At 52.0% G+C, this 21,555-nt stretch overlaps 1 protein-coding gene across 3 annotated transcripts; it reads right to left on the minus strand.

The window, feature by feature from the left end:
• Positions 1-5,826: 5,826 nt before the first annotated feature.
• Positions 5,827-19,321, minus strand: CCN5 (cellular communication network factor 5). 3 transcript variants are annotated; one of them, XM_015065413.3, is made up of 5 exons: positions 18,983-19,321; positions 18,716-18,808; positions 14,450-14,666; positions 8,663-8,917; positions 5,827-6,847 (listed from the first exon to the last, which is right to left on the minus strand). In XM_015065413.3, the coding sequence occupies exons 2-5, from the start codon at positions 18,773-18,775 to the stop codon at positions 6,627-6,629; spliced, it is 753 nt and encodes a 250-aa protein (XP_014920899.1). In that variant the 5' UTR covers positions 18,776-18,808; positions 18,983-19,321; the 3' UTR covers positions 5,827-6,626. The 3 variants fall into 3 exon arrangements, with proteins under 3 accessions (XP_014920899.1, XP_014920900.1, XP_053055881.1); XM_015065414.3 differs by having other exon boundaries at positions 18,716-18,830; XM_053199906.1 differs by having other exon boundaries at positions 19,255-19,273.
• Between the last annotated feature and the right edge of the window lie 2,234 nt (positions 19,322-21,555).

Raw genomic sequence — 21,555 nt, forward strand, 5'->3', positions numbered from 1 at the left:
TGTCTCCAAGCCTGGGGGATGCAGGAGGGTTATCAGGACCTGGAGGTCCAGTCCTTGAAGCGAGGAGAGGGTGAAAGTCAAAGTCAACCGCCGGTGCTTGGCTGCCTGCTGGCTTCAGGGCTGGGGAGAAGCTGCTGAGGCAGCTCATGTTAATGTCCCCTTCTCACCAAGAGTGGATGAAAAGACCTAGCCCAGTGGTGGGATTCAGAACGCTTTTATGAAAGCCAGTGGTGAGGGGCCAGGAAGCAGTGAATAGGCCACAGATAAGAACCAGACCAGTATGATGGGACCACTCACAACTATGTTCATTGGCCAACCTCAGGGTGTCCAAGAGGCCCGGGCTCCTGCCCTTGGGGTCCCCCTGATGTTATAATTAATCAAAGCAGAAGAGGACAAAGTTCTTGAGAATCAGCTAAATCACGACCTTGTTGCTGAGGATGTGGCTGACATCCTAGACCACGTTGTAGCCACGGAGAGGCACGTGACAGTGAGGCTGCTGGAGCTGCCCCTTGAAGAGGGCACCCAACCTCTTGTTAGTGGAGCAGCCAACACGTGTGTATGTGTGCGGGAATGATCGGGAAGAGAGGGAGAAATGGGAAGACGTGGGAGTGGAAAGGGGGACTTCCCGGTACGTCACCTGAGAAGGTGAGAGTGGTGGGAGCCAGTGCACAAGGGGAAGGTTGACCTCAGGTAGACATGGCAGCTGCGACTAATGGAAAATAATCTGGGGGTCATCTAAGTGAAGACATGGGGGAAAGAGTGCTCCTGGTGGGGGGTGGGGAGCCCACGCCGTCCAGTGTGGTGGGGCGCAGAGGAGGCGGGAAGACAAAGCAGGACCCCGTGAGTCATGGACGGAGTCTGGACCCAAGCCAGAGGGCAGCTCTGAGCCTCGGAGGGGTTTAAGCAGAGTGACATAACCATAACTGGGCTCCAGAAGCAGCTCCTCGCTGCATAGTCTGGCCACTGGGAGGAGGGAGCTGGATTGTGGACGAGGGACTCGGAGTCGTGGAGAGGGTGGGCCAGAATAAGGTGGGCACCTCTCGCTCAGGGCGGTGCAGGGGTCCTCAGAGGCATCCGTGTAGTGTTTGGAGTCAAGAAAACTGTGGCGCTGGTGCAAACAGTAAAGGATCCCGCTTCTTCCCTGCCTTTGGGCAAGGCCGTTCAGGGTGGAGACGCCCTGCCCGCCCTCCTCCCAGGGCTCCTCCCTGCCGGGCATCTCGGCCGTTCATGCGCGCGAGTGCCGCAAGGGGGCAGCAGCGCACTACCGTCCTCTCCCATTCTCCCCTGGAGCCACACTCCTGATTAACCTTACAGTTTTAATGAGGTGGACGACTTATTAAAACACAGACTTCTGGGCCCCGTCTCAAGAGTTTCTGTGAATCTGGAATGGGACCCAAGATATTTGCATTTCTAACCAGTTCCCAGATGATGCTGATGCTTCTGGTCCCGGGACCCCACTCTGAGAACTACTGAGGTTGAGTGTTGGGTGGGGATGGGGTGAGCTCTGACCCACCCAAACATGGCCACTGGGAAATCACTGCCAACCGGGCAGCCACTCCCATTTGACAACGATGGCGTATTGACTTTTCTAAGCCCCCGTTAAATCCCTTTTTTAAAATGCTGAATGAAGGTATATCATTTCATTCATTCAATAAGGACCAAGCCTGGTTCTGTCCTCGGTGTTGTTCTAAGTCCTGGGGATCCAGGAAACAAAGCAGAAAAAATAGGTCCCAGCCAGCACTTGCGGAGTCAGGCAACAAATAATAAATGTTACAAACAAGTCAGGTAGTGTGTTAAAACACGCTACATGCATCAGAGGGACGGAACAGGGTGGCTGAGGCAGGTTCTCTGTGAAGTGTTTACTTTGTGAGTCAAACTTGAAAGAAAGTGAGGGGATTAGCCATGGGGAAACTTGGGGGAAGATTATGCCAGGCATAGGGAACAGCCAGCGCAAAGGTCCTGAGGTGGGAGAATGTCTGGCATGTTCAAGAGACAGCCAGGAGCACCATGAGGTCAGAGCAGCACGAGCAAGGGGGAGAATAATTGAGGTTGAGGGCAGACAGGTGACTGGGGCACAGTGAGGGGCGCTGTAGGTTGTGTGGAGGCCTTTAGATGTTCTCAGGTGCAGGAGCGGCGTGGTCTGGCTTGGCTTGAACAGGATCCCTCTGCACACACTGCAAGGAGCAGGGTGGAAGTCAGGAGAACAAGAAGAGGGTGTGAGGTCATCGGGGCAGAGATGATGGTAGCCCTGGCTGGGGAGCGGTGGAGAGGACAGGGTGGTAAGAGTTTATACATACCAGCAAACCCCATACTTGTCTGTATTTCCATAACTAAATGGCCGGGTCAATGTGATCATCTACTCCTCTGTGCAGCGACTCAAATTCCCGACCTTAACTCATGTCTCTATGTCAGTCTATGATCTTTGATCGTCTTTGATCTCCAGCTGCCTCTGGCCACACTGTCCTAGGTGACCACTGCATCCTCGAACTCAAGGCATCGAGGACACCCCCTCATCTGCCACCTGTAGAGCCTCCACCACTCTCCCGGGTTTCTGTTGGTGGCCCCTCCACTCTGCCGCCCTCCAGCCCAAAGCCCAGGGCTGTATTGGGTATCTTAGTTCCCGTGCTGCTCACCTGCATTCTTCAAACCAGATCTCACAGGCAATGTCAGGCTCTGCTGATTCTCCATCTGTTCCCTCTTTCCCATGCCCACAGCTACCTGTCCAGGCCCGTGGGCCTCACCCCTGAACACTGCAGCGACTGCTCACAGGGGAGCCTGGTGGCCAGGGGCACGGGCTCTTGAGCAGGATTCTCTGGGTTTGAATCCTGGTTCTGCCCCTGTGAACTTGGGGCTTTTTCCTCAATTTGCCATCTCAGTTTCTCTGTCAGTGAAATGGGCATAATTATACTTCAAATGTTAGTATGAGGGTCAAGTGAGAGATTACATAGAAGATGCTTGGAGCACAGTCTTGTATGTGGTGAGAACTCAATAAATACTAGCTCTTTTAGCATTAATTTTTAAAGTTCATTATTTTGAGAGAGAGAGAGAACACAAGCAGGGGAGGAACAGAGAGAGAAGAGGGAGAGAGAATCCCAAGCAGGCTCCACACTGTCAGTGCAGAGCCCGATGCAGGACTCAAACTCACAAACCGTGAGATCATGACCTGAACCAAAATCAAGAGTCCGACACTTAACTGACTGAGCCACCCAGGCGCCCCAGTTCTCTTATTATTTATGCAATAAGTCTTTATTGAGTACTTATTGTATAGAGACCTCCATCTACTGGAAGATAATCGAACCCAGGAAGAAGAGTGCAGACCCCAGCAATTCCACTTTTGAATGTTGATCCAACAGAAGTGTTCATCAATATCCAGCAGAAGACACGGACTAGAATGACACCCTATTCATAATAGCCCCCATCCAGAAACTACCCATCAGGCATAGAACGGGTAGAGAAAATGTAGTATATTCGTGCAAGGAAATAATACCATAGTGATGAGAAGGAATGCACGATTGTTACCTGCAACAACATGGATATTTAACAAGTATAAATGTAACGGGGAATGGCTGGGCCCAGCACCTCCAGCTGTGGGTTTCAGTGGGGGGTAGTCTGATTTTCACCTAACCTGTGCCCCCAAAATGACCTCCTCTTCTTTACAAACAAAATTCCCAGCCTTTGCCTAATATCTTTCCCTGACTTGCCAAAGAACCGTGAAGGCAGGACAATAATAATAGCCTGTATTTCGGGTGAACACAGAGGAATTACCGCGACCTAATATGGGAACTCATCAACACAGTGATCCTTTAGGGTGGGTACTGCTCTTTATGCCCATTTTACAGATGAAAAAACTAAAGCACTAAAAGGTCAAGTCAAGAGGATGATAGCTAAAATTGTTATTTCAGGGGCGCCTGGGTGGCTCAGTCGGTTAAGCGTCCGACTTCGGCTCAGGTTGTGATCTCGCGGTCCGTGAGTTCAAGCCCCGTGTCGGGGTCTGTGCTGACCGCTCAGAGCCTGGAGCCTGTTTCAGATTCTGTGTCTCCCTCTCTCTGACCCTCCCCCATTCATGGTCTGTCTCTCTCTGTCTCAAAAATAAGTAAACATTAAAAAAAAATTAAAATTGTTATTTCAGTCTCAGAATAAACAACCCTCTGTGTAGAGCGCTGCTGTTCAGCCCACTTTAGAGAAAAGGACCCTGAGGCACAAAGAAGTTAGGTACCGCCTAAAATCACACCAGGAAACAGCAGAGCTGGGTTGGGCCGGATGGCCAAGCCCACTCTGTGCAGCTCTGTTCACAGCTGCTTGATAGTGAGGTCACAGGCCTTGTAGCCAGATGGCCCAGGGCCCAGCACCACAATCCTAGGACAACCCGTTACTCTGGGTCTCAGTGTACCCATCTCTAAAATGGGAATATCGATAGCGCTTTCCTTCAGGGATGTCCCAAGGGCAACATGCAATTGTGGGTAAAGTGCCCGGAAGCAAGGGCCCCACATGCAGGAATCATTGGACACAGGTCTGTTGTCCTCATCCTCGCTCTCACTGTTTCTAGGGATATTCTCCGAATTTTCCCCGGCAATGTGTTCAGAGTTTACCCCTGTGGAGCCTGACCCACTGAAACTCTCATCCTGTAAGAGAGCATCAACTCAGCCTTGAGTCAGGTAAACTGGGCGTCCAAGCAGCTTTCTCATCTGTGAACCAGAGTTTTCTGAGGAATAAGTGGCCCAGACGCTGCCTGTGATTCTCTGGGGTTTTTGGAGGAGGTTGTTACCTGAGTAAAGTGCTGGAGGCAGCTGTCCCCAGGGGCAGGTCATGTGCCTTCTGTGAGCTGGGGCCACCCTTCGCCTCCTCTGCAGAGTATCTCAGGGCCCTAGACTCCCAGGCTCCCTTGCCTCTCACCTTCCGGGGGAGGGGGTGATGTGACCAATGGAAGGCACTAATGGAAACTGGGAGTAGGAGAAGTAGAAGCCAGGTCTGCCTCCCCATCTCCATCGCTTTTTGCTAGGTCTGCAAGGCTGCGTGTCCTTGGGGGCTCCTGCTCCCTGCAGCCGGCCCTGCTGTGATTCCACCTTCTGCTGGTTGATCGCGGCTTCTGGGCTCTCCTCTCCCTCAAACCCTGCATCCCAACAGCTGGTGCCAAGTGAAAGAAGCCATTCACAAAACAATACCTCCTGCGTGATGCTCTTTATGTTAAGAACAGGCAGCTAGCTATCCATCATCTAAGGTGCTGGAACTCAGAACCGTGGTTGCCTTCAGGGGTGGAGGGGATGACAGGAAGGCGCCGTAGGAAACTTCCTGAGACGATGGAAATGTTTTGTACCTTGATGGGGGTATTGATTACACAGACGTATACATTTGTAAAGACTCGGTAAACCATATGTTAAGACCTGTGTGTTTCACTGTGTGTAAGCCATGCCTCAATAAAATTAGCTTAGTGAAAAGAAATCCCTGTTTAAATACTCAGTGTTTTCTAATTTCCTGACTGGAGTGTGATGAGAACACAGTTTTCCTTTTTAAACACACAGATGTAGATCACAGAGGAGGAAAGAAAATTTATATGTAGGTTTAAAAAAAAAAAAAACAATTGGGGCGCCTGGGTGGCGCAGTTGGTTAAGCGTCCGACTTCAGCCAGGTCACGATCTCGCGGTCTGTGAGTTCGAGCCGCACGTCAGGCTCTGGGCTGATGGCTCAGAGCCTGGAGCCTGTTTCCGATTCTGTGTCTCCCTCTCTCTCTGCCCCTCCCCCGTTCATGCTCTGTCTCTCTCTGTCCCAAAAATAAATAAAAAACGTTGAAAAAAAATTAAAAAAAAAAAAAACAATAAAACATGAGACTTCAAACAATTGCACACTTGGGTGGGTTTATTTCAGGCCGTGTTCCCCAGTCGCTGGGGGCAAGCCTTCATTTTCCCCCTGATTTTCTCTGGTCTTAAATGTTGTGAAGCACCAAGCTCTATATAAAGCGTCTAGCTCAGTGCCTGGCACGTTGCAGGTGTGCGCGAAAGGTTCATTTTTATTAACACGAGTTGGTTTTAACGGATCCCTTTCAGGCCTGTTTTCTGACTTTCTTCAAGACAGTGTGATTTCACCTTGTGATTTTCACAAAGGATGCAGCCTCTGCATGCTGCCCTTGGATGGGGAGCGCTTTCTCAGACAGCATAAGCTTGACCTACAAGCTCTTGCCTAGGCATGTACCTGGGACGTTTTTATGTCAACTCCAGGAAAGGGAGCAAGAGATTCAGAATATCTGTGCGCCCCTCTTCACCACACCCCCGGGAAAATAGCCAGTCCAGCCAAGCACCTGCCTTGGCCTAATGATTAAGGGACAGCTGGTTGCCTTATCTGCTGGAAAGCTTGCCCATGTGTGTGTTTGATAAAGGCTGTGTGGAGGCTGGTAATGGACCAGAAGACCCTGGAAACCTTGGCCAGCCCCCTAGGCTGTGAGGTAGAGGAAGGGAGACTGGGACACGCAACCCAGCTCTATCTCAGGGTCCAGATGGACCAGACGGCTTGTGAACATTCTTGTCCTCCAGGGCCTGCATGGCGTTGCCCCAGTCAAGGGTGTGGGGAGGGCCCAGGCACGGGGCTGCCTGCTGGATTAGGGTGGGCACCAAACCCCCCTTCCCAGCTCTGCTCTAAAAGGCACTGTTCCGTGGGCTGCGGCCCCTGGCAGGTGGACAGGGCCTAGTCAGGCACAGGTGGTGCTGGGTCTCCAGTCGGCAGAGGCGGTTCTGGTTGGACACCCGGGTGGCCACGCCCAGCCCGCAGGTGGTTGAGCAGGGGCCCCAGGCCGTGCTCCATTCTGGGCAGGGGATGCCAGGGGGTGGGGGAGCGACAAGGCCAGAAAACTGGGGTCCTGGGAGGGGGGAAGAAAAAGAGGTCAGCACTGCGAGGTCAGGGCTTGGCGGCTAAGTCAACCCAACTGCTAGCGGTGCCCTCTTGGTCGCGTTGCTTAACCTCTCTGGACCTCGGTCTCTTCCCATGTAAATTTTCTACTGGTCGATTGTTAGGGCTGAATAAAATAATGGAGGGGAGGTGCTTAGCACAGTACTCCTACTTGTAAGCACCTCGTATGTGTGGGTTACTAGGCAGCTGGGATGGTGCCGGCCGGGACGGTCCCCCAGGAAGTGGCACGTTTCTCATTTCTGCACCCCTCCCCCCACGGCCTCTTACAGGAAGGAGATTGTGTGGGTAGTGGTACCTTGACCCGGCCGCAAAGATGCTAGGGGTTCTGAGGCTGTGCCCGGAACAAGACGGGGGGTTCACCACCGTCTAGGTTTTCCTCCTCTCACATCCGATTCTGCTCTGATGTTTTGGTGTCCTTTCTTCTGGTCCTTTTTAACCAACTGGTTCTCAACTGGGGGTGATTTTGCTCCCCCCCCCCCCGGGACATTTGGCAATGTCCAGAGACCTTTTGACGGTCACACTGGGAGTGGGGGTACTGGAGTCTAGCCGGGATGCTGCTAAGCATCCTATCAGCTCCCACGCGACAGAGGGTTACCCGGCCCACGTGTCACTAGTGCCAAAGTTGAGAAACCCCGCGTGATATGACTTGTGTGCCGTCTGTATGCACACGCACATGTACTCACATACCGGAGGCCAAATTGCATAGACAGTGCCCTCTCCTGCTTTTTACGCACAAGATGAACTCGCTGGCATCCTGCTGTGCATTGAAGCGGATGTGCCCCGTTCCATCATGGGGATAACTACAGCCACCACGGACGGAGTGCTATGTTCCAGGCACTGCCTGACTACTTTCCTTGTGTTTACTCGCCCAGTCTCGCAACAACTCTGCAAGGTGGATGCCCTTATTCTCACTTTGGAACAGTTGGAGGCACTGAGGCCCGGAGAAGTTAAGCAACTTTCTCAGAGTCCCACCGCTAGAAGTAGTGAAGCAGGGCTTAGAACCCCGGGGCAGACTCCATGCTGAACCCACCATGCTCTACTCCCAATATGGTCCATCGCCAATGGACCCATGCCTTCTTTCCAGCTGCCTTTCTCTAGAAAAATCACATTCATATGATAATCATAATAACTCAGTGATGTAGCAAGAACCAAATCTCTAAAGAGTTTATAGCATGAGGTAACTGTCTTTCCTCCACCTCTGCCCCTAAGTCCACATCCCAGAGGCAACCACCTTGCCTGATTCAGTTTTGAGTTCCTCTTTGGGTACATCCAAATAATTACATATTAATACTAGTATATAATATTTAAATTATATAAATATATTATAATGCGTATTAGTATATTAGAATTATAATAGTAGTATGTCGTAATAGTACTTCCGCTATGAAATGCGAGCCTTTGGCTCAAGGATCCTAGCCCTTCTTTCCCTTCTCTACTCTGCCACTAATTTTCATTTTTCATGATTTATGACTTAAAATTATATTACTTCTTGTTTTGCCAGTTTCAAAGAGGTCTTGTGACTCCCCACTCTGCTCACCTAGTCTCCTCAGCCCGCACCCCCTCCCGGGTCCTGTCAGGGAAACCTGGGCTTTGACCTGTCCAGTCTCCTGGCTCCCGAGAAGCCCCGCCCTCGCCCCGCCCCCCTCCCCGGTGGCCCTGCCCCTCCCCGGCTTTGACCAGTCCAGTGTCCTAGCTCCTGAGAAGCCCCGCCCTCACCCCGCCCCCAGGCGGCCCTGCCCCTGGCCTGGGCCAACCCTGCACTCACCTTGGGCTGGGAGGGGCTGGACCCCCAGCCCCCCTCCCTGGTCGCATACCCACTCAGGGCAGCACTTGCCCGGGACCTCAACCCTCCTGGGATACGGGCAGTCCCAGCTGGGCAGCCGGACGTCCTCACTGCACAGTGGCACACAGGTGAAGCCACCATCCTCACAGTGGCAGCGAACCCTGCAGTGGGGCTGGAAGGTCTCCCCATCTCGGTACACGCGGCCGTTCACCTCACAGCTCCCGTTATCCTCTCCCCCTGCAGAGGAGAAACCACACCCCCATCCGTGAACCCCAACTTTTCCCTGGGCAAGCCTGTGCCAGCCACATCCTCCACGTGGTCTCTCTGCAGAGCTGGCCCAGATCCTGCTGGGGAGCGGTGCCCTTACAGGGTCAGGACACTGGGCCAAAGGGCTCCAGCCCATCGTATGCACCCCGTCCCCACTGCCAGCCTGCCCTGGAGCCAGCAGGAACACAGCGTGACACACTGCATCCTGACACAAGGGATGGGGAGACGCTGGCCTGGTCGGAGCCCCACTCTGCTTTATTAGCTCTGGACCTTGGCCAAGCGACTTCACTTCTTGCCTCAGTTTCCTCACCTGCAAAGTGGGTTATAATGATACTTATTTCACAGGGTTGTGGTATAGACAAAATGAAATGATATATGTAATGAATCCAACATAAAAGATATCTTCGATAGATCCTAGCTGCTCTGTTGTTACTATGAATATAAGTACTATATATTAATAATATATAACATAGGTACACAATGAGGGTTTCTGCAACAAATTTCATTGTACATCTGCTGTGTGGTAGTCGTCCCTATTAGGCCAGGGCTTAACTTGCTGGCTGTGTGACTTTGGATAAGTTACTTGACTTCTCTGAGTCCCCTTAACAATAGCATTGATGAGAACAGCTCAGTACCTTCAGTTACACAAGATACTATGTACAAAACATCTGGCACAGTGCTAGGCATATAGTAGGTGTTCAAGAAACACTCTTTGAACAGAGCCCTCAAGATGTGGATGCTATCCCCACTTCCTCCACTGGAAAAGCACTGCTTGAGGGCTGGGGCTGGGAGTGCTCCTGCCGGCACACCCCCATCCCCCAGGCCGGCTCAGAGCATGGATGGGACACACAGACCCTGGGGAAATGCCCTTTGCAATGCCTGGTGCAAAGCCCAGCACGTGAGAGACACTGATAAAAGAGTTCCGACTTCTTATAAATTCCAGAGATATGTAGTGTGCCCCTCCTGTGTGCCATCCACTGGGCTCCTAGACAGCACTAAGACACAGTCCTTGCCGTGAGGGATTGATGCCCAGGCAAGGGACAGATGTCACTGTCTCCAAGACAGAGTGAAGAGCCGTGGAGAGGTGCGTGTGAGCCGCCCGGGAAGTGCAGAGAGCTAGGAGGGGTCAGGAGGTTCTGGGGACGGATTTGCTGGAAGGCAGATTTTCCCAGGATTTCAGAGAGAAACCTCTAGCGAGCCTATACACACGCAGGAATTTGGGAGCCACACAGATGTGGAGGGTAGTCCCTGTTCCCACTTGCTAGCTGTGGAAACTGAGCCACGATACCCGCTCACGGGGCCACCAAGGATTGAAGGAGCCAGTGTACTTACAGGATTTCGCCCCGAGTCTGGAACATGGCAGGTGAGTGGGAGCGGGTGATGCCTGTTCCTCTGAGAGGCACAGGCAGGCACTCGCGGTCTCCCCACTCCTTCCAGGCCGCAGCCCTTTGGTTCCAAATCCCTGGCCTTCTGGCCTGGATCATGTGGCCGCTGGTTTCCTGGAAACTGTAGGGGGCAGCTGTGCCTTAATCTGCACCCTAAGCCTGGCCGAGCCTGGGTCTCCCACCAGACTCCTGATGTCACAGCCCTGGGGCCTCCTGGTCGCTGGGATGACTGGTAAACAGAGGGATTGTTTAGGAAAGTCAGCTGGAGTGGTGATAATTTTAGCAAGGTTTCCTGGCACCCCTCCTGGGTCCTACAGCTCAGGCTGGTTGGGAGTGGGAGCAATGGTCCCTGGGCAGTCACTCCCTACGCTGGGGTCTGCGTGCACCCTTGTGTGTGGTCCCAAACACATGAGGTACCTCCAAACTTACTCATCCTTGGATCCCCACCCCCGACATACACATATAGTTGCCTCTACCTGGCCCTTCCAATACCTTCTTGTCCAGCAACCTCCCTCAAATAACTTTAGAGGGGCTCCTCTAAAGGGGCTCCTGGGTGGCTCAGTCAGTTAAGCAGCCGACTCTTGATTTTGGCTCAGATCATGATCTCATGGTTTGTGAGATGGAGCCCAGCATGGAGCCTGGTTGGGATTCTCTCCCCCTTGCTCTCTGCCCTTTCCCCCTTCCATCCCCCCACCCCTCTCATGCTCTTTCTCTCTAAATAAATAAACAAACAACAAGCAAACATTAAAAAATTAAAAAAAGAAACTTGAGAGCCCAGTCTTGTTATCTGGTGATTTCTACATCCTTCTTTCCCTCTGAGGGTCCCTTACAGGAGAGGGAATGACAGGGTATTTGTTTTTTGTTTGTTTGTTTGTTTGTTTACCTTTAGCCACTTGCACACTGTGTGACCATAGGCAGGTGATTTAACCTCTCTGACCCCCACTTCCTTCATCTGCAAAATAAATTTAATAATAGGACCTTCCTCATTATTAAGGGTAAAGTGAAATCATGTGTGTAAAGGGCTTGTTCACAGGACATGCTCAATAAATGCCTGTTCCTGTGCCTCTTCCTGCTAGCTTCTCTAGAACTCCTACTATCATTCATTCATTCATTCATTCATTCAACGCTTATTTATTGGGTACCTACTATGCTTCAGGAACTGTTCTGGGTACTTGTGGTATAGCAATGACTAAAACAGGCAAACATCCTGCCCTCATTGGAGCTTTCGCCCTAGCAGAAATAAGCACAATAAGCAAGTAGAGTTTATGATGTCAGATGGTGATTAGAGCCAGAAAAATAATGGAGGGAAGGGTTTTAAGAGAGGAGTGTTGAAAATGGTGATCGCGGAAGGCCTCACCAAGAGGGTGATATTTGAGTAAAGATGTGAGGGAGGTATAGGAACTTGCCATGCATGTATCTGGGGGAAAGAATGCTGGTAGACAAGCAGCCAGTTGAGGTAGGAGCCTCCCTGGGATATTTAAGGAACAAAATAGGCCAGTGTGGCTGGAGCAGAGAGTGGGAGGGAGAGAGGGGGTTCGATGGGGTCAGAGAGAAAGTAGGAGCAGGACCCTGTGGGGCCTTGTAGCCACCAGGAGGACTTTGGCTTGTATTCGGAGGTGGTAGGAAGCTCTTGAAGGCCTTGAGGCCGAGGATGGATGTGGTCTGATGTATGTATGGAAAGGGCCTTGTGGCTGCTGTGTTGGAAACAGGCGAAAGGCAAGGAGAGAAGCAGGGAGACAGTTATGCAGCCACCGCAACATCCATCACGTGATGATGGGGCTCAGACCAGGCTGGTGGCTGGGGCTGGACTGGGAACGGAAGGTTCTAGAAATATCTTGAAGACTTTGCTTGTGGGAAGTATGTGGGATGTGCAAAAATGAGAGAGGTCAAGAATGACTGTAAAGCTTGAAACTCAAGCCACAGGAAGGGTGGGGTTGCCCTCGGCTGAGTGCAGAGGCTGCACGCTTGGGGTATGAGGGATCAGAGGCTTACGATGGACACGCACACAGACTGGAGTTGGCCGTCAGAGGTCTGTCCAACAGGAACTGACAGGAGAGGTTTTGGGCAGCACATTCCCTCCAGAGCTAAGACCTAGACCCAGCCTCTGTGAGGTCTTAGCTGGCTCTGACTCATCTGTGGGGTTCACCAGCCTCCAGATTTGGTTCATGAACACCCACTATGTTGCCTGACCAGCACTGGGAGTTGTAGGAAGAAGCAAAGACTAACTACATTTTTGACCTCCAGTTGTTTGAAGTCTGAATCAAGACAGACTAGGAAAAGCCCTTTAATAAACTTAGTGACAATAACAGCCAATGTGTACTAATCATATGCTGAGTGTCAGGCAGAAGAGTGGTGGAAAGGAGGATTGTGGAGCCAGCTCCCTGAGTTCAAATCCCAGCCCAGCTCCTTATGAGCTGTGTGACCCTGGGCAAGTTGCCTAACCTCCCTGTGCCTCTTTTTGTTTTTTCCCATTTATAAAATGCGAATGACATCAGGACCAACCTCATAAGGTTGTTTTGTTTTTTTTAGTTTTTTTTAACGTTTATTTATTTTTGAGACAGATAGAGACAGAAAGTGAACGGGGGAGGGTCAGAGAGAGAGGGAGACACAGAATCTGAAACAGGCTCCAGGCTCTGAGCTGTCAGCACAGAGCCCGATGCGGGGCTCGAACTCACGGACCGCGAGATCACGACCTGAGCCGAAGTCGGACGCTTAGCCGACTGAGCCACCCAGGCGCCCCACGGTTGTTGTGAGATTAAATGAGACAATATTTGTGAAACCCTTAGCGCCTCGCACGCGGTAAGTGCCATGCAAGTGTTCAACAAATAAAGCTTTGCCGTGTGCTTTACATGTGTCCTGGCTAATTAAAACAATGGCCTGGTGAGCTAAATGTTACTTCTCTCATTTTTCCCTTTAGCAACCATCTATGAGTTTATAAAACAAATCACTACTTCCTCATGATTATACTCCCCTGATCATAAAAAAACATTTAACGAGGATTTAGTGTTGATAACCTTATGTCTATTAGTCTTGTTGTTATCAGTCTTTAAGCCTTGTTTTTTTCGATAAGTGGATTCATTGTCAATGATTCATGAACCCCTCTCTTGTTCTTATTTTCTTAAAATGACACATGCAAATAGATGAAAGAGGTAGATGGCTCTACAAGACTCATTAAAAAAAAAAAAAAGAAAAAAGAGAACACTGTCACATTTTGCTGCTTCTCTAAGGCAGGGTCCTCAAATAGAGATGATTTTGCTCCCCCAGGGCATGCTTGGCAATGTCTGAGACAGATTGTCATGACCTGAGTCATGCTACTGGCATCCAGTGAGTAGAGACCAGGGATGCTGCTAAAAGTCCTACTGTGTGTAGGACAGCCCCCTACAAAGAATTATAACAATTATCTGGCCCCAAAGACTAAAGTTGAGAAACCCTGATCTAAAGTGCCAGAAGGCACCAAGGCCTAAAATGCTGAGAGCTATAACATGCTCAAGGTCACTAGTAAATGGCAGACTCAGGACTCAAACGATAGCCCAAGGCTCCCAATCCAGGAGGAAGACAGAACAAAACGTTGCTTTAGAATCTGTGTGATCTGGTCCCAAGCTGTGTAAGAGTAATCATGCCCATTACTGTTACTAAGGCTCAGTTTGCTCATCTGTAAAGTGGGTCTGAAAGTACTTACCACATAGGATCGTTGTGAGGATTATGTGGCAAGTTTCAGCACACTGCCTGAGATGTATTATGCCCTAAATAAGCAGCAATGCTTTTATTTTCCCAAAAAGGTGTGAAGGTCCCAAGAAAGGATAGTAACATCTGGTTTGAATAATCTGGGAGGACTTCCAGGGGAGGAGTGTTTGAGCTCGCCTTTGACAGTGGGTTGTGTTTTGGACAGGTAGGAATGGGGGGAGGCTGCTCAGGTGGAGGGCATGGTTAGATCAAAGACAAGGTTGGGGGGCGGGCAGAGGGAGGGCCCAGGGAACCGCGGGTCACCGGGTTTGGCTGGAATCTATGGTGCACCTGATGTAAGGAGGTAGAGAGAGAAGAGCTTCTCTTTGACTCAGGTCCCCTCAGCCTTGACCCTCCCAAATACATCCACCGTCAGTCCCGCAAACCTGCTTACAGAGGCACACGGCCCCTCGGCCACCAGGGCCCGCCCTGGGCTGGCAGATCAGGCCCTGGCTGGGGTCGCAGACGTGGAGATGGTCGCAGGGCTCCCCCAGCCGCCGTGCACATACCCGGCAACAGTTGCAGCCGTCCAGCACTAGGGGCGCCCCCGGTGGGCATCGGGGTGGCGGCCAGGGGCAGACACATGGTGTTGGGCACAGCTGGGCACATACCTGCAGAGACAGAGATGTCACTCAGCCATGGCCATTCAAGGGGGGCAGTGAGAGATCCACACTTTGGCCCCAGGGTCACACAGACCTGGCCTTGAACCTCGTGACACTCCTCCCTAAGAGACAGTTGGTATTGTGGTCATGAGCTAGAACTTTGGACTAGAACTCCAGTCCCGACTCTGCCTCTTATTAGCTGAGTGACCTTGGGCAAGTTACTTAAGCTCTCTTAGCCTCAGTTTCCCTATCTGTAAAAAGGGGGCAATAGCAGTGTTTAGCTCAGAGGATTGTTTTGAAGAGTACATAAAGTGATGCATGTTAAACCCTGAGCAGGCAGCCAGGCATGGGGTAGGTGCTCAGTGCATTTAGCAAATGATGATCACTGTTCGGAATGACAAGGAAGGGCTGAGGCCCCGCCCTTTAGACACTATAGTAAGGCAAACGCCACAAAACAAAGGATTAAAATGACAGGGCACTGGGGCGCCTGGGTGGCTCAGTCGGTTGAGAGTCCGACTTCGGCTCAGGTCATGATCTCACGGTTCATGAGTTCGAGCACCGTGTCTGGCTCTGTGCTGACAGCTCAGAGCCTGGAGCCTGCTTCAGATTCTGTGTCCCCCTCTCTCTCTAGCCCTCCCCTGCTCATGCTCTCTCTCTCTCTCTCTCTCTCTCTCTGTTAAAAATAAATAAACATTAAAAAAATTTTTTTAATAAAAAATAAAATAACAGGGCACTATATGATTTCTAGCACATAGATTGCAAATCTTTATCTCGACAGCTGAATAAATCAAACAGTATCATAGATGTTTTTGATTGTTGGAATAACCCAGAATATATTTCTGGATACTTATCAAATCAGCCAGGAAACTTGGGAAAATACTGAACCCCAGACCTCCCCTGGGACTTACCAAATAGAACCTCCAGAGGCAGGGCCCCGGAATCTGTATTTGTACCAGGCTGCCAGGGGCTTCTGATGCACAGCTAGGATTTTGGCACCTCTGCTCCAGTTCTAACCCCCAGCCCCTGGCCATGGAGATATGGGGACCCTCGGCTCCAGAGAGAACAAGGGTCTTGCCAAAAGTCACAGTGTGTTAGCCACAGAGCTGGGAGCCTACTTCCTCCTTAAGGATGCTATAGTCGGGAAAAGCCTGAGCCAGGGACCCATCCCCCCCCCCCCAGGTGGGTATCGACCCAAGTGTCCTGGCTGTTTCTTCCCACTCAGGACACAGAAACAACCAAACCAGAAACCGGATGCCATGGTCTCCCCATATGTCCATTTCGAGGTGGGGACCAAGAGGCAGGCGTAACTCAAGATGTTCCCAGTGGCCCCCTCCGTGAGGGACCAATCTTTAGTTCAGTAGGATCCTTGGAGGACCAGAGGGTTTTACCTGGAGAATGGAAGCCTTACAGTTTACAAAGATCAAACTAATAACCTCCTATCTTTGGTGTGGCCCCAAAGCAGGCAATGACCTCTTTGCCCCAATCCCTACTTTGCCCCAACCCTACCACCCTCCAGTCCTGCAAACCTGCCTTCAGTGGCCTGCAGCTCACACCCTGGCCACCAGGGGCCGCTCCAAACTGGCCAACCAGCCTTGGGTGGGAGGGGGGTGTCACAGACCAGGAGGTACTCCCAGGTTCCAGGCTAGGACAGCACTGGTAACAGGTTCAAGCGTGGAGCCTCACAGGGGAGAGAGTTCCCACCTCTGCAGGAATTCCAAGCAGGAGACTGGGTGATACCAAAGAGATTCTAGAGAAGATGGCCTAGGCTCGCTCCTCAAAGCGTGGTCTGGACCAGCAGCAGGAGCAGCGTCACCCGGAAGTCTGTTGCAGTATCTGGGGCCCCGCTTTATGAGTCTGACTCTGCCTTTTAACAAACCTAGAAATTATTCTCATGGAATTGACCCAGCGAGCAATCAGCCGGACTCTGGGGTTCCCTTTCAAACCAGAGGGTGGGCTCCCTCGGTGAGTGGGAAGTGGGGACTCTGACCAGAACTGGCTCTCAGGTCCCTCCCACCTGAAAGCCGGGGTGCCAGGCCACAGACCGTCTAGCTTGCACCCAGGTTCCCACTTTGGCTCTCCATGAGCAAGCGTGGCCAGGGCCAGATGTGCAGGTCCTGATACGCAGGAGGGGCCGCTAATAATATCAGTGATTATGGCTAACAGTTACCACGGGCAGCCGTAATGTGTCATCTGATTTAGCCCTGCGAGGTGAGGTGCCAGCACTGTGCCCACTGTAGAAGCTCAAAACAGTGTGGCCACGTCACCAGTAAGAGGCAGAGCCAGGACCGGAATCTGGGTTCACGTGAATCCAAGGCCCAGGTCGTAATTATCACACCTACCTTGGGGAGATGTTTGCCAGCTTAGCCTCTGCCTCAGTTTACCCATTTGTTCAGGACGGTCAGCGACAGGTCAAGGGAGCACACCAAGGGGAGGTAGGCCCTCTCTGGTCTCCCTCTATCTCCATGCCCTTCCCAACCACCCCCTGCACACATGGTTTTTCCAGACCCTTGCTGCGGTCACCAAGGGGGAAGAGCCCCGGACACAGAATATTCTAGGAAGAGTTGAAATCCAAGTTCTACCACTGACTGGCTGTGTGACTTTGAACACCACGCCGCTGAACCGCTTTGTCGGGGAGGGAGCTGTTTCCTTCTCAGTAAGACCGGGTAGAGACCACCTATCTTGAAATTGTGACAGGGATAAAAGGTCACGGCTAGCTCTCGATCACCGTGACTCTGTCTCCAGGTCTCTGCCACCTGCCCCTGTTCACAGGCCTGAGCCCAGGAGCCCACAGCCCGCCGGAAGGCTCGGGATTCTCGTTCTGAGGATTGTTGTAGCTTTCCATGTTCGTGATGACCAGGTCCCTGAGTCCTGTGCAGGATGCTGCCTGGCTCCCTGGGACCAGGAAGAATGGAGGTGAGGACAGTGAGCCCAGGATGGCTTCATTTTGGTCTTTTATATAAGCCTGGGCCCAGAACCCCGAGCCCCCAAGCCACCCACCTAAGCATGATGTTCTGCCGGGCACCTTCGGGAGAACAAACAGTGGGACTGGGATGCTGGCAGAGTTCTGGGCCTTGCCCCACCGCTGCTCAGGACCCAGGAGAGCAAAACTTCTGCTGTGCTCCTCAGCGGAGCATGAAAGCCCAGTGAGATCATGGCTCGCGGTGGGGCCAATCTCCAAGGCATTTGCTGAGGGAATCACAGGGATCAGCAGCTGTGGCCTCGGTCCAGGTAGGGGAGAGGCCCAGGCAGGAGAGGCACAAGTAGAAGCACCCCTTCCCCACCCTCCACACACTCAAGCCTATCCTGGGCTCCACTTCCTCTATTGCTCTGATGTTTCTTTGCTGTGTGATGTTAGTCAAGTTGCTTGCCCTCTCTGAGTCCTGCTTGACTAAAAACAGGGGATAATAAATCCTTACGAGGTTGTTGGATACGTTACACAAGGTAGATGTTTCACAGACCTTCTGAAAAAATGTCCCATAAGAGAAGATCATCATTCCACAAGGTGTCTCCCTGTCCCCTTTCAGCCAGGTCTGCAGGTCACTAGGTCACTCACTGCCAACAGCATTAACGCCCTTGCAGCGTGAACTTTTCCGATCAGTTAGACACCAACATCCTTTCAAACCCTGGCTCACAATCAGGCAAAGCAGGGTGTATGTGGCATCTCCTTATTTGTAATGAGGACGCGCACTTCAGCTTTGTAGGGCTCTGGGGACTGCTAATAGTCACGACCCTCTGCTTCTGAACACCTGCCACGTTCCGGGTGCTGCGCTGAGTACTTTTGATGAATTACCATAAATGATCTTCACAAAAGCCTCATGATCATTATGCCCATTTATCCAAGGAAGCAGCTGAGGCTCGGAGAGGAGAAGGGACTTGCCTGAGATCACACAGCAGAGCTGGCCAGGGGCAACTCTCTGGGCACCAGGGAGGGAAGCCCGGCTGTGCCCAACATAGAAGACCTGCAGGAATTCTTTTAGGGGGTCCTTGGCAGTGATTTCACACCTCCCCAACACACCAAGGAAGTCAGCAGGATGTTTTGGGGCCCAGGGCCCCCTTACCTTTGAGAGGAGGCAGAGGAGGGAGAAGGCCAGAAGGTGGGTCTGTAGTGTGACTCTCATGTCACTGTGTCCCCCACGGAGCCGGCTTTCAGCCTGGGAGGCAGGACCTGTGAGTCTTTATGTTCCGGCAGCTGTGAGGTCACTGCCAGGCACACAGGCTCACACACACACACAGATGCACACGCACACACAGATGCACACGCACGCTGGTCTCTGCATTCCTGCTCCTCTCCCCATCCTTATACTCCCACTGATGAGCCCATTTACCTGAAGATGAGATGGCGAGGCAACCAAGAAGGTGTCTACCAGTGTGAGCGTGTGTGCGTGTGTGCGTGCGTGCGTGCGCACGCCCGTGTGTGAAAGCCAGAGCCAATGCCAGTGCCAGGAGCCTGTGACAGGCTGGCAGGGGCCTCTCTGGCTCCTCCCAGCCCAGGAAGGGAAGGGGACCTTCCTGGGCTGCTGCTCTTGCTGATGAGCCCTGGCCCGACCCCTGCCCGCCTCCCTGGGGGCTGTGGATCCAGAAAGAGCTCAGCAGATACCCCCTTTGCCGTGCCGACCCAAATCCTCCGAAGCCCCGTGGCCCGGACTCTGGGCAGTTTCAGCTGGGCCTGTGGTTTCTGGCAGGAAGATTGGCGGCCATCCAGAGGCGGGTGTGACCCAGAGCAAAACTTCCCTGGGCGGCCTGTTTGCTTTTGGCAACAAGGGGCCTCCCCGATGCCTGCTTCCCCGGGCTCCGGGAGGTGGCCCACAGTGGGTGAGCCCCATGCAGGCTGGACCTATTGTGTGCCAGTGCTTGCCGGGCCCCTGCCAGATGATCTAGAAGAACCGAATCCATTTCGTTTAATTCAGCCATCTCTGAGGCCCCCTCTGTAGGAGCTGGAGACACAAGAGTGACTTTGGGACAAAGCCCAGAGTGGGTGACGACAGAGGGAAAACAGGTGGAATTTCTGGGCCTACTGAGGAGGGGTCCTTGTTCAGACCGAAGGGAAGGGGTGGCTGCCTGGGGGAGGCGCCTTCACAGAGAACCACAGGAAAAGGAGGTGTGAGGAAAATGTTGCAGGCAGAGGCAAACACAGCAGGAGTGAGCGTGATAACATGCCTACTCTGGGAGCCAAAGGTGTGGCCGGAGCTGGCGGAGGTGGGGAGGGGTGTTCTACATGGGGAGCAGGACACCGAATTCATACCGCCGGTGTCTGGGGGCATCTCCAACGATCCAGCCGCTGGGGCTGCCGGACGTGGGCAAGTGCTTGGGTTGTGGCATTTGGCAAAGATAATCACCGGTGGTGTCAAGGGGGGGCTGGGGAGGGCTTTGGCCCCCATAATCTCCACCAGTACCCCAAAACTTGAAGTGAAGGCGCTGGGTTCCAGAATGGGCAGTTGGTGAGGAAGAAGGGTGAGCTGATATAGGGGTCAGACTGAGTGGATTTCCTAGGGGGAAACGCCCTCCCAGCTGCCGTCCTGGGGAAGGAGGCGATGGGAAGGGGAGATAAAGGTTGAAATGTACGACCCCGGCTCCGTCTCTGTGGGTTCTAGCTGGAGGGGGAGGGCAGGGGGTCCCTTGGCCTGCAGGGAAGGGGATGCGGTCTTCGTTTATAAATGCTTCTATTTCGGTCAGAGGCATGCCTAGGGGACTCTACACACGGGGCGGATCCTTGCTGAGCACCCCCTCCTTTGCACGACAGAATTATTTTCCATAATAATCATAAAATGAAACAAATACTTTTCATGTATGACCTAAGGTTTGCACTTACCAAACAAAAACACCACCCTCCACAGCTCACACTGTGTCACAGTTTTAATGTTTATTTATTTTTGAGAGAGAGAGAGACAGACAGACAGAATGTGGGCAGGGGAGGAGTAGAGAGAGAGGGAGACAGAACCTGAAGCAGGCTCCAGGCTCTGAGCTGTCAGCACAGAGCCCAGCGCAGGGCTCAAACTCATGGACCCTGAGATCATGACATGAGCTGAAGTCAGATGTTTAACCGACTGAACCACCCAGGCACCCCTCACCGTTTTAAATTTTTAGCACAGACCCAAATTCCAAGGAGTCACATAGAATGAGAGAATTGACAGACCTCTATCTCCGTCTTCACTGTCACTCAGCATCCACTGATGCTTTTCATCTACTGTCGGGGTGCAGAACTGTCACCCCCAGGGTTAGAGACAGGTGCTGCACAAGATTCCAAACTGTCAGGCACTTCTGCTCTCGGTGAACGTGTGCTCCTGGGCTCATGTGTACTGGGCAACTGTCTTCCTAGACTTCTCCAAGTTCACTTCCATGTAGGTTTATTAAAGGATAAGAAATTAAAATGTGCTGATTCGAAGCTTACCTACGCATTATTAAAATTCAACAGCTACGGCATCAATTGTTTAGAACTTGGACCAAAAAAAAGATATTTTCAGGACAAAGTACTTTACCATGAATTTATGATTGATGTGATTTATATTTATATACTGGCATGATTTATATTTATATACGGACTTCTCATCAATTTTATCTTTTTTTAATGTTTATTTTATTTATTTTGAGAGAGAGAGAGAGAGAGAGAGCACCCAAGTGTGGGGAGGGGCAGAGAGAGGAAGAGAGAGAATCCCAGGCAGGCTCTGCCCTGTCAGCACAGAGTCTGATTTGGGGCTTGATCTCACGAACCATGAGATCGGGATCTGAGCCGAAATCACGAGTTGAACACAACCACCTGAGCCACCCAGGTGCCCCTCGTCAATTTTACCTTTAAATTCTCCATGTGCCCCTCTTATTGCCTACACCCAGGGAAGACCACTCCCATGCCCTGTCTTTGCTGAGACCACCGTTTTAACAACAATGAAAGAAAAGGGCCCTC

This window comes from Acinonyx jubatus, chromosome A3 (genome assembly GCF_027475565.1).
Source record: "Acinonyx jubatus isolate Ajub_Pintada_27869175 chromosome A3, VMU_Ajub_asm_v1.0, whole genome shotgun sequence".
In the NCBI taxonomy this organism is placed as follows: Eukaryota; Metazoa; Chordata; class Mammalia; order Carnivora; family Felidae; genus Acinonyx; species Acinonyx jubatus.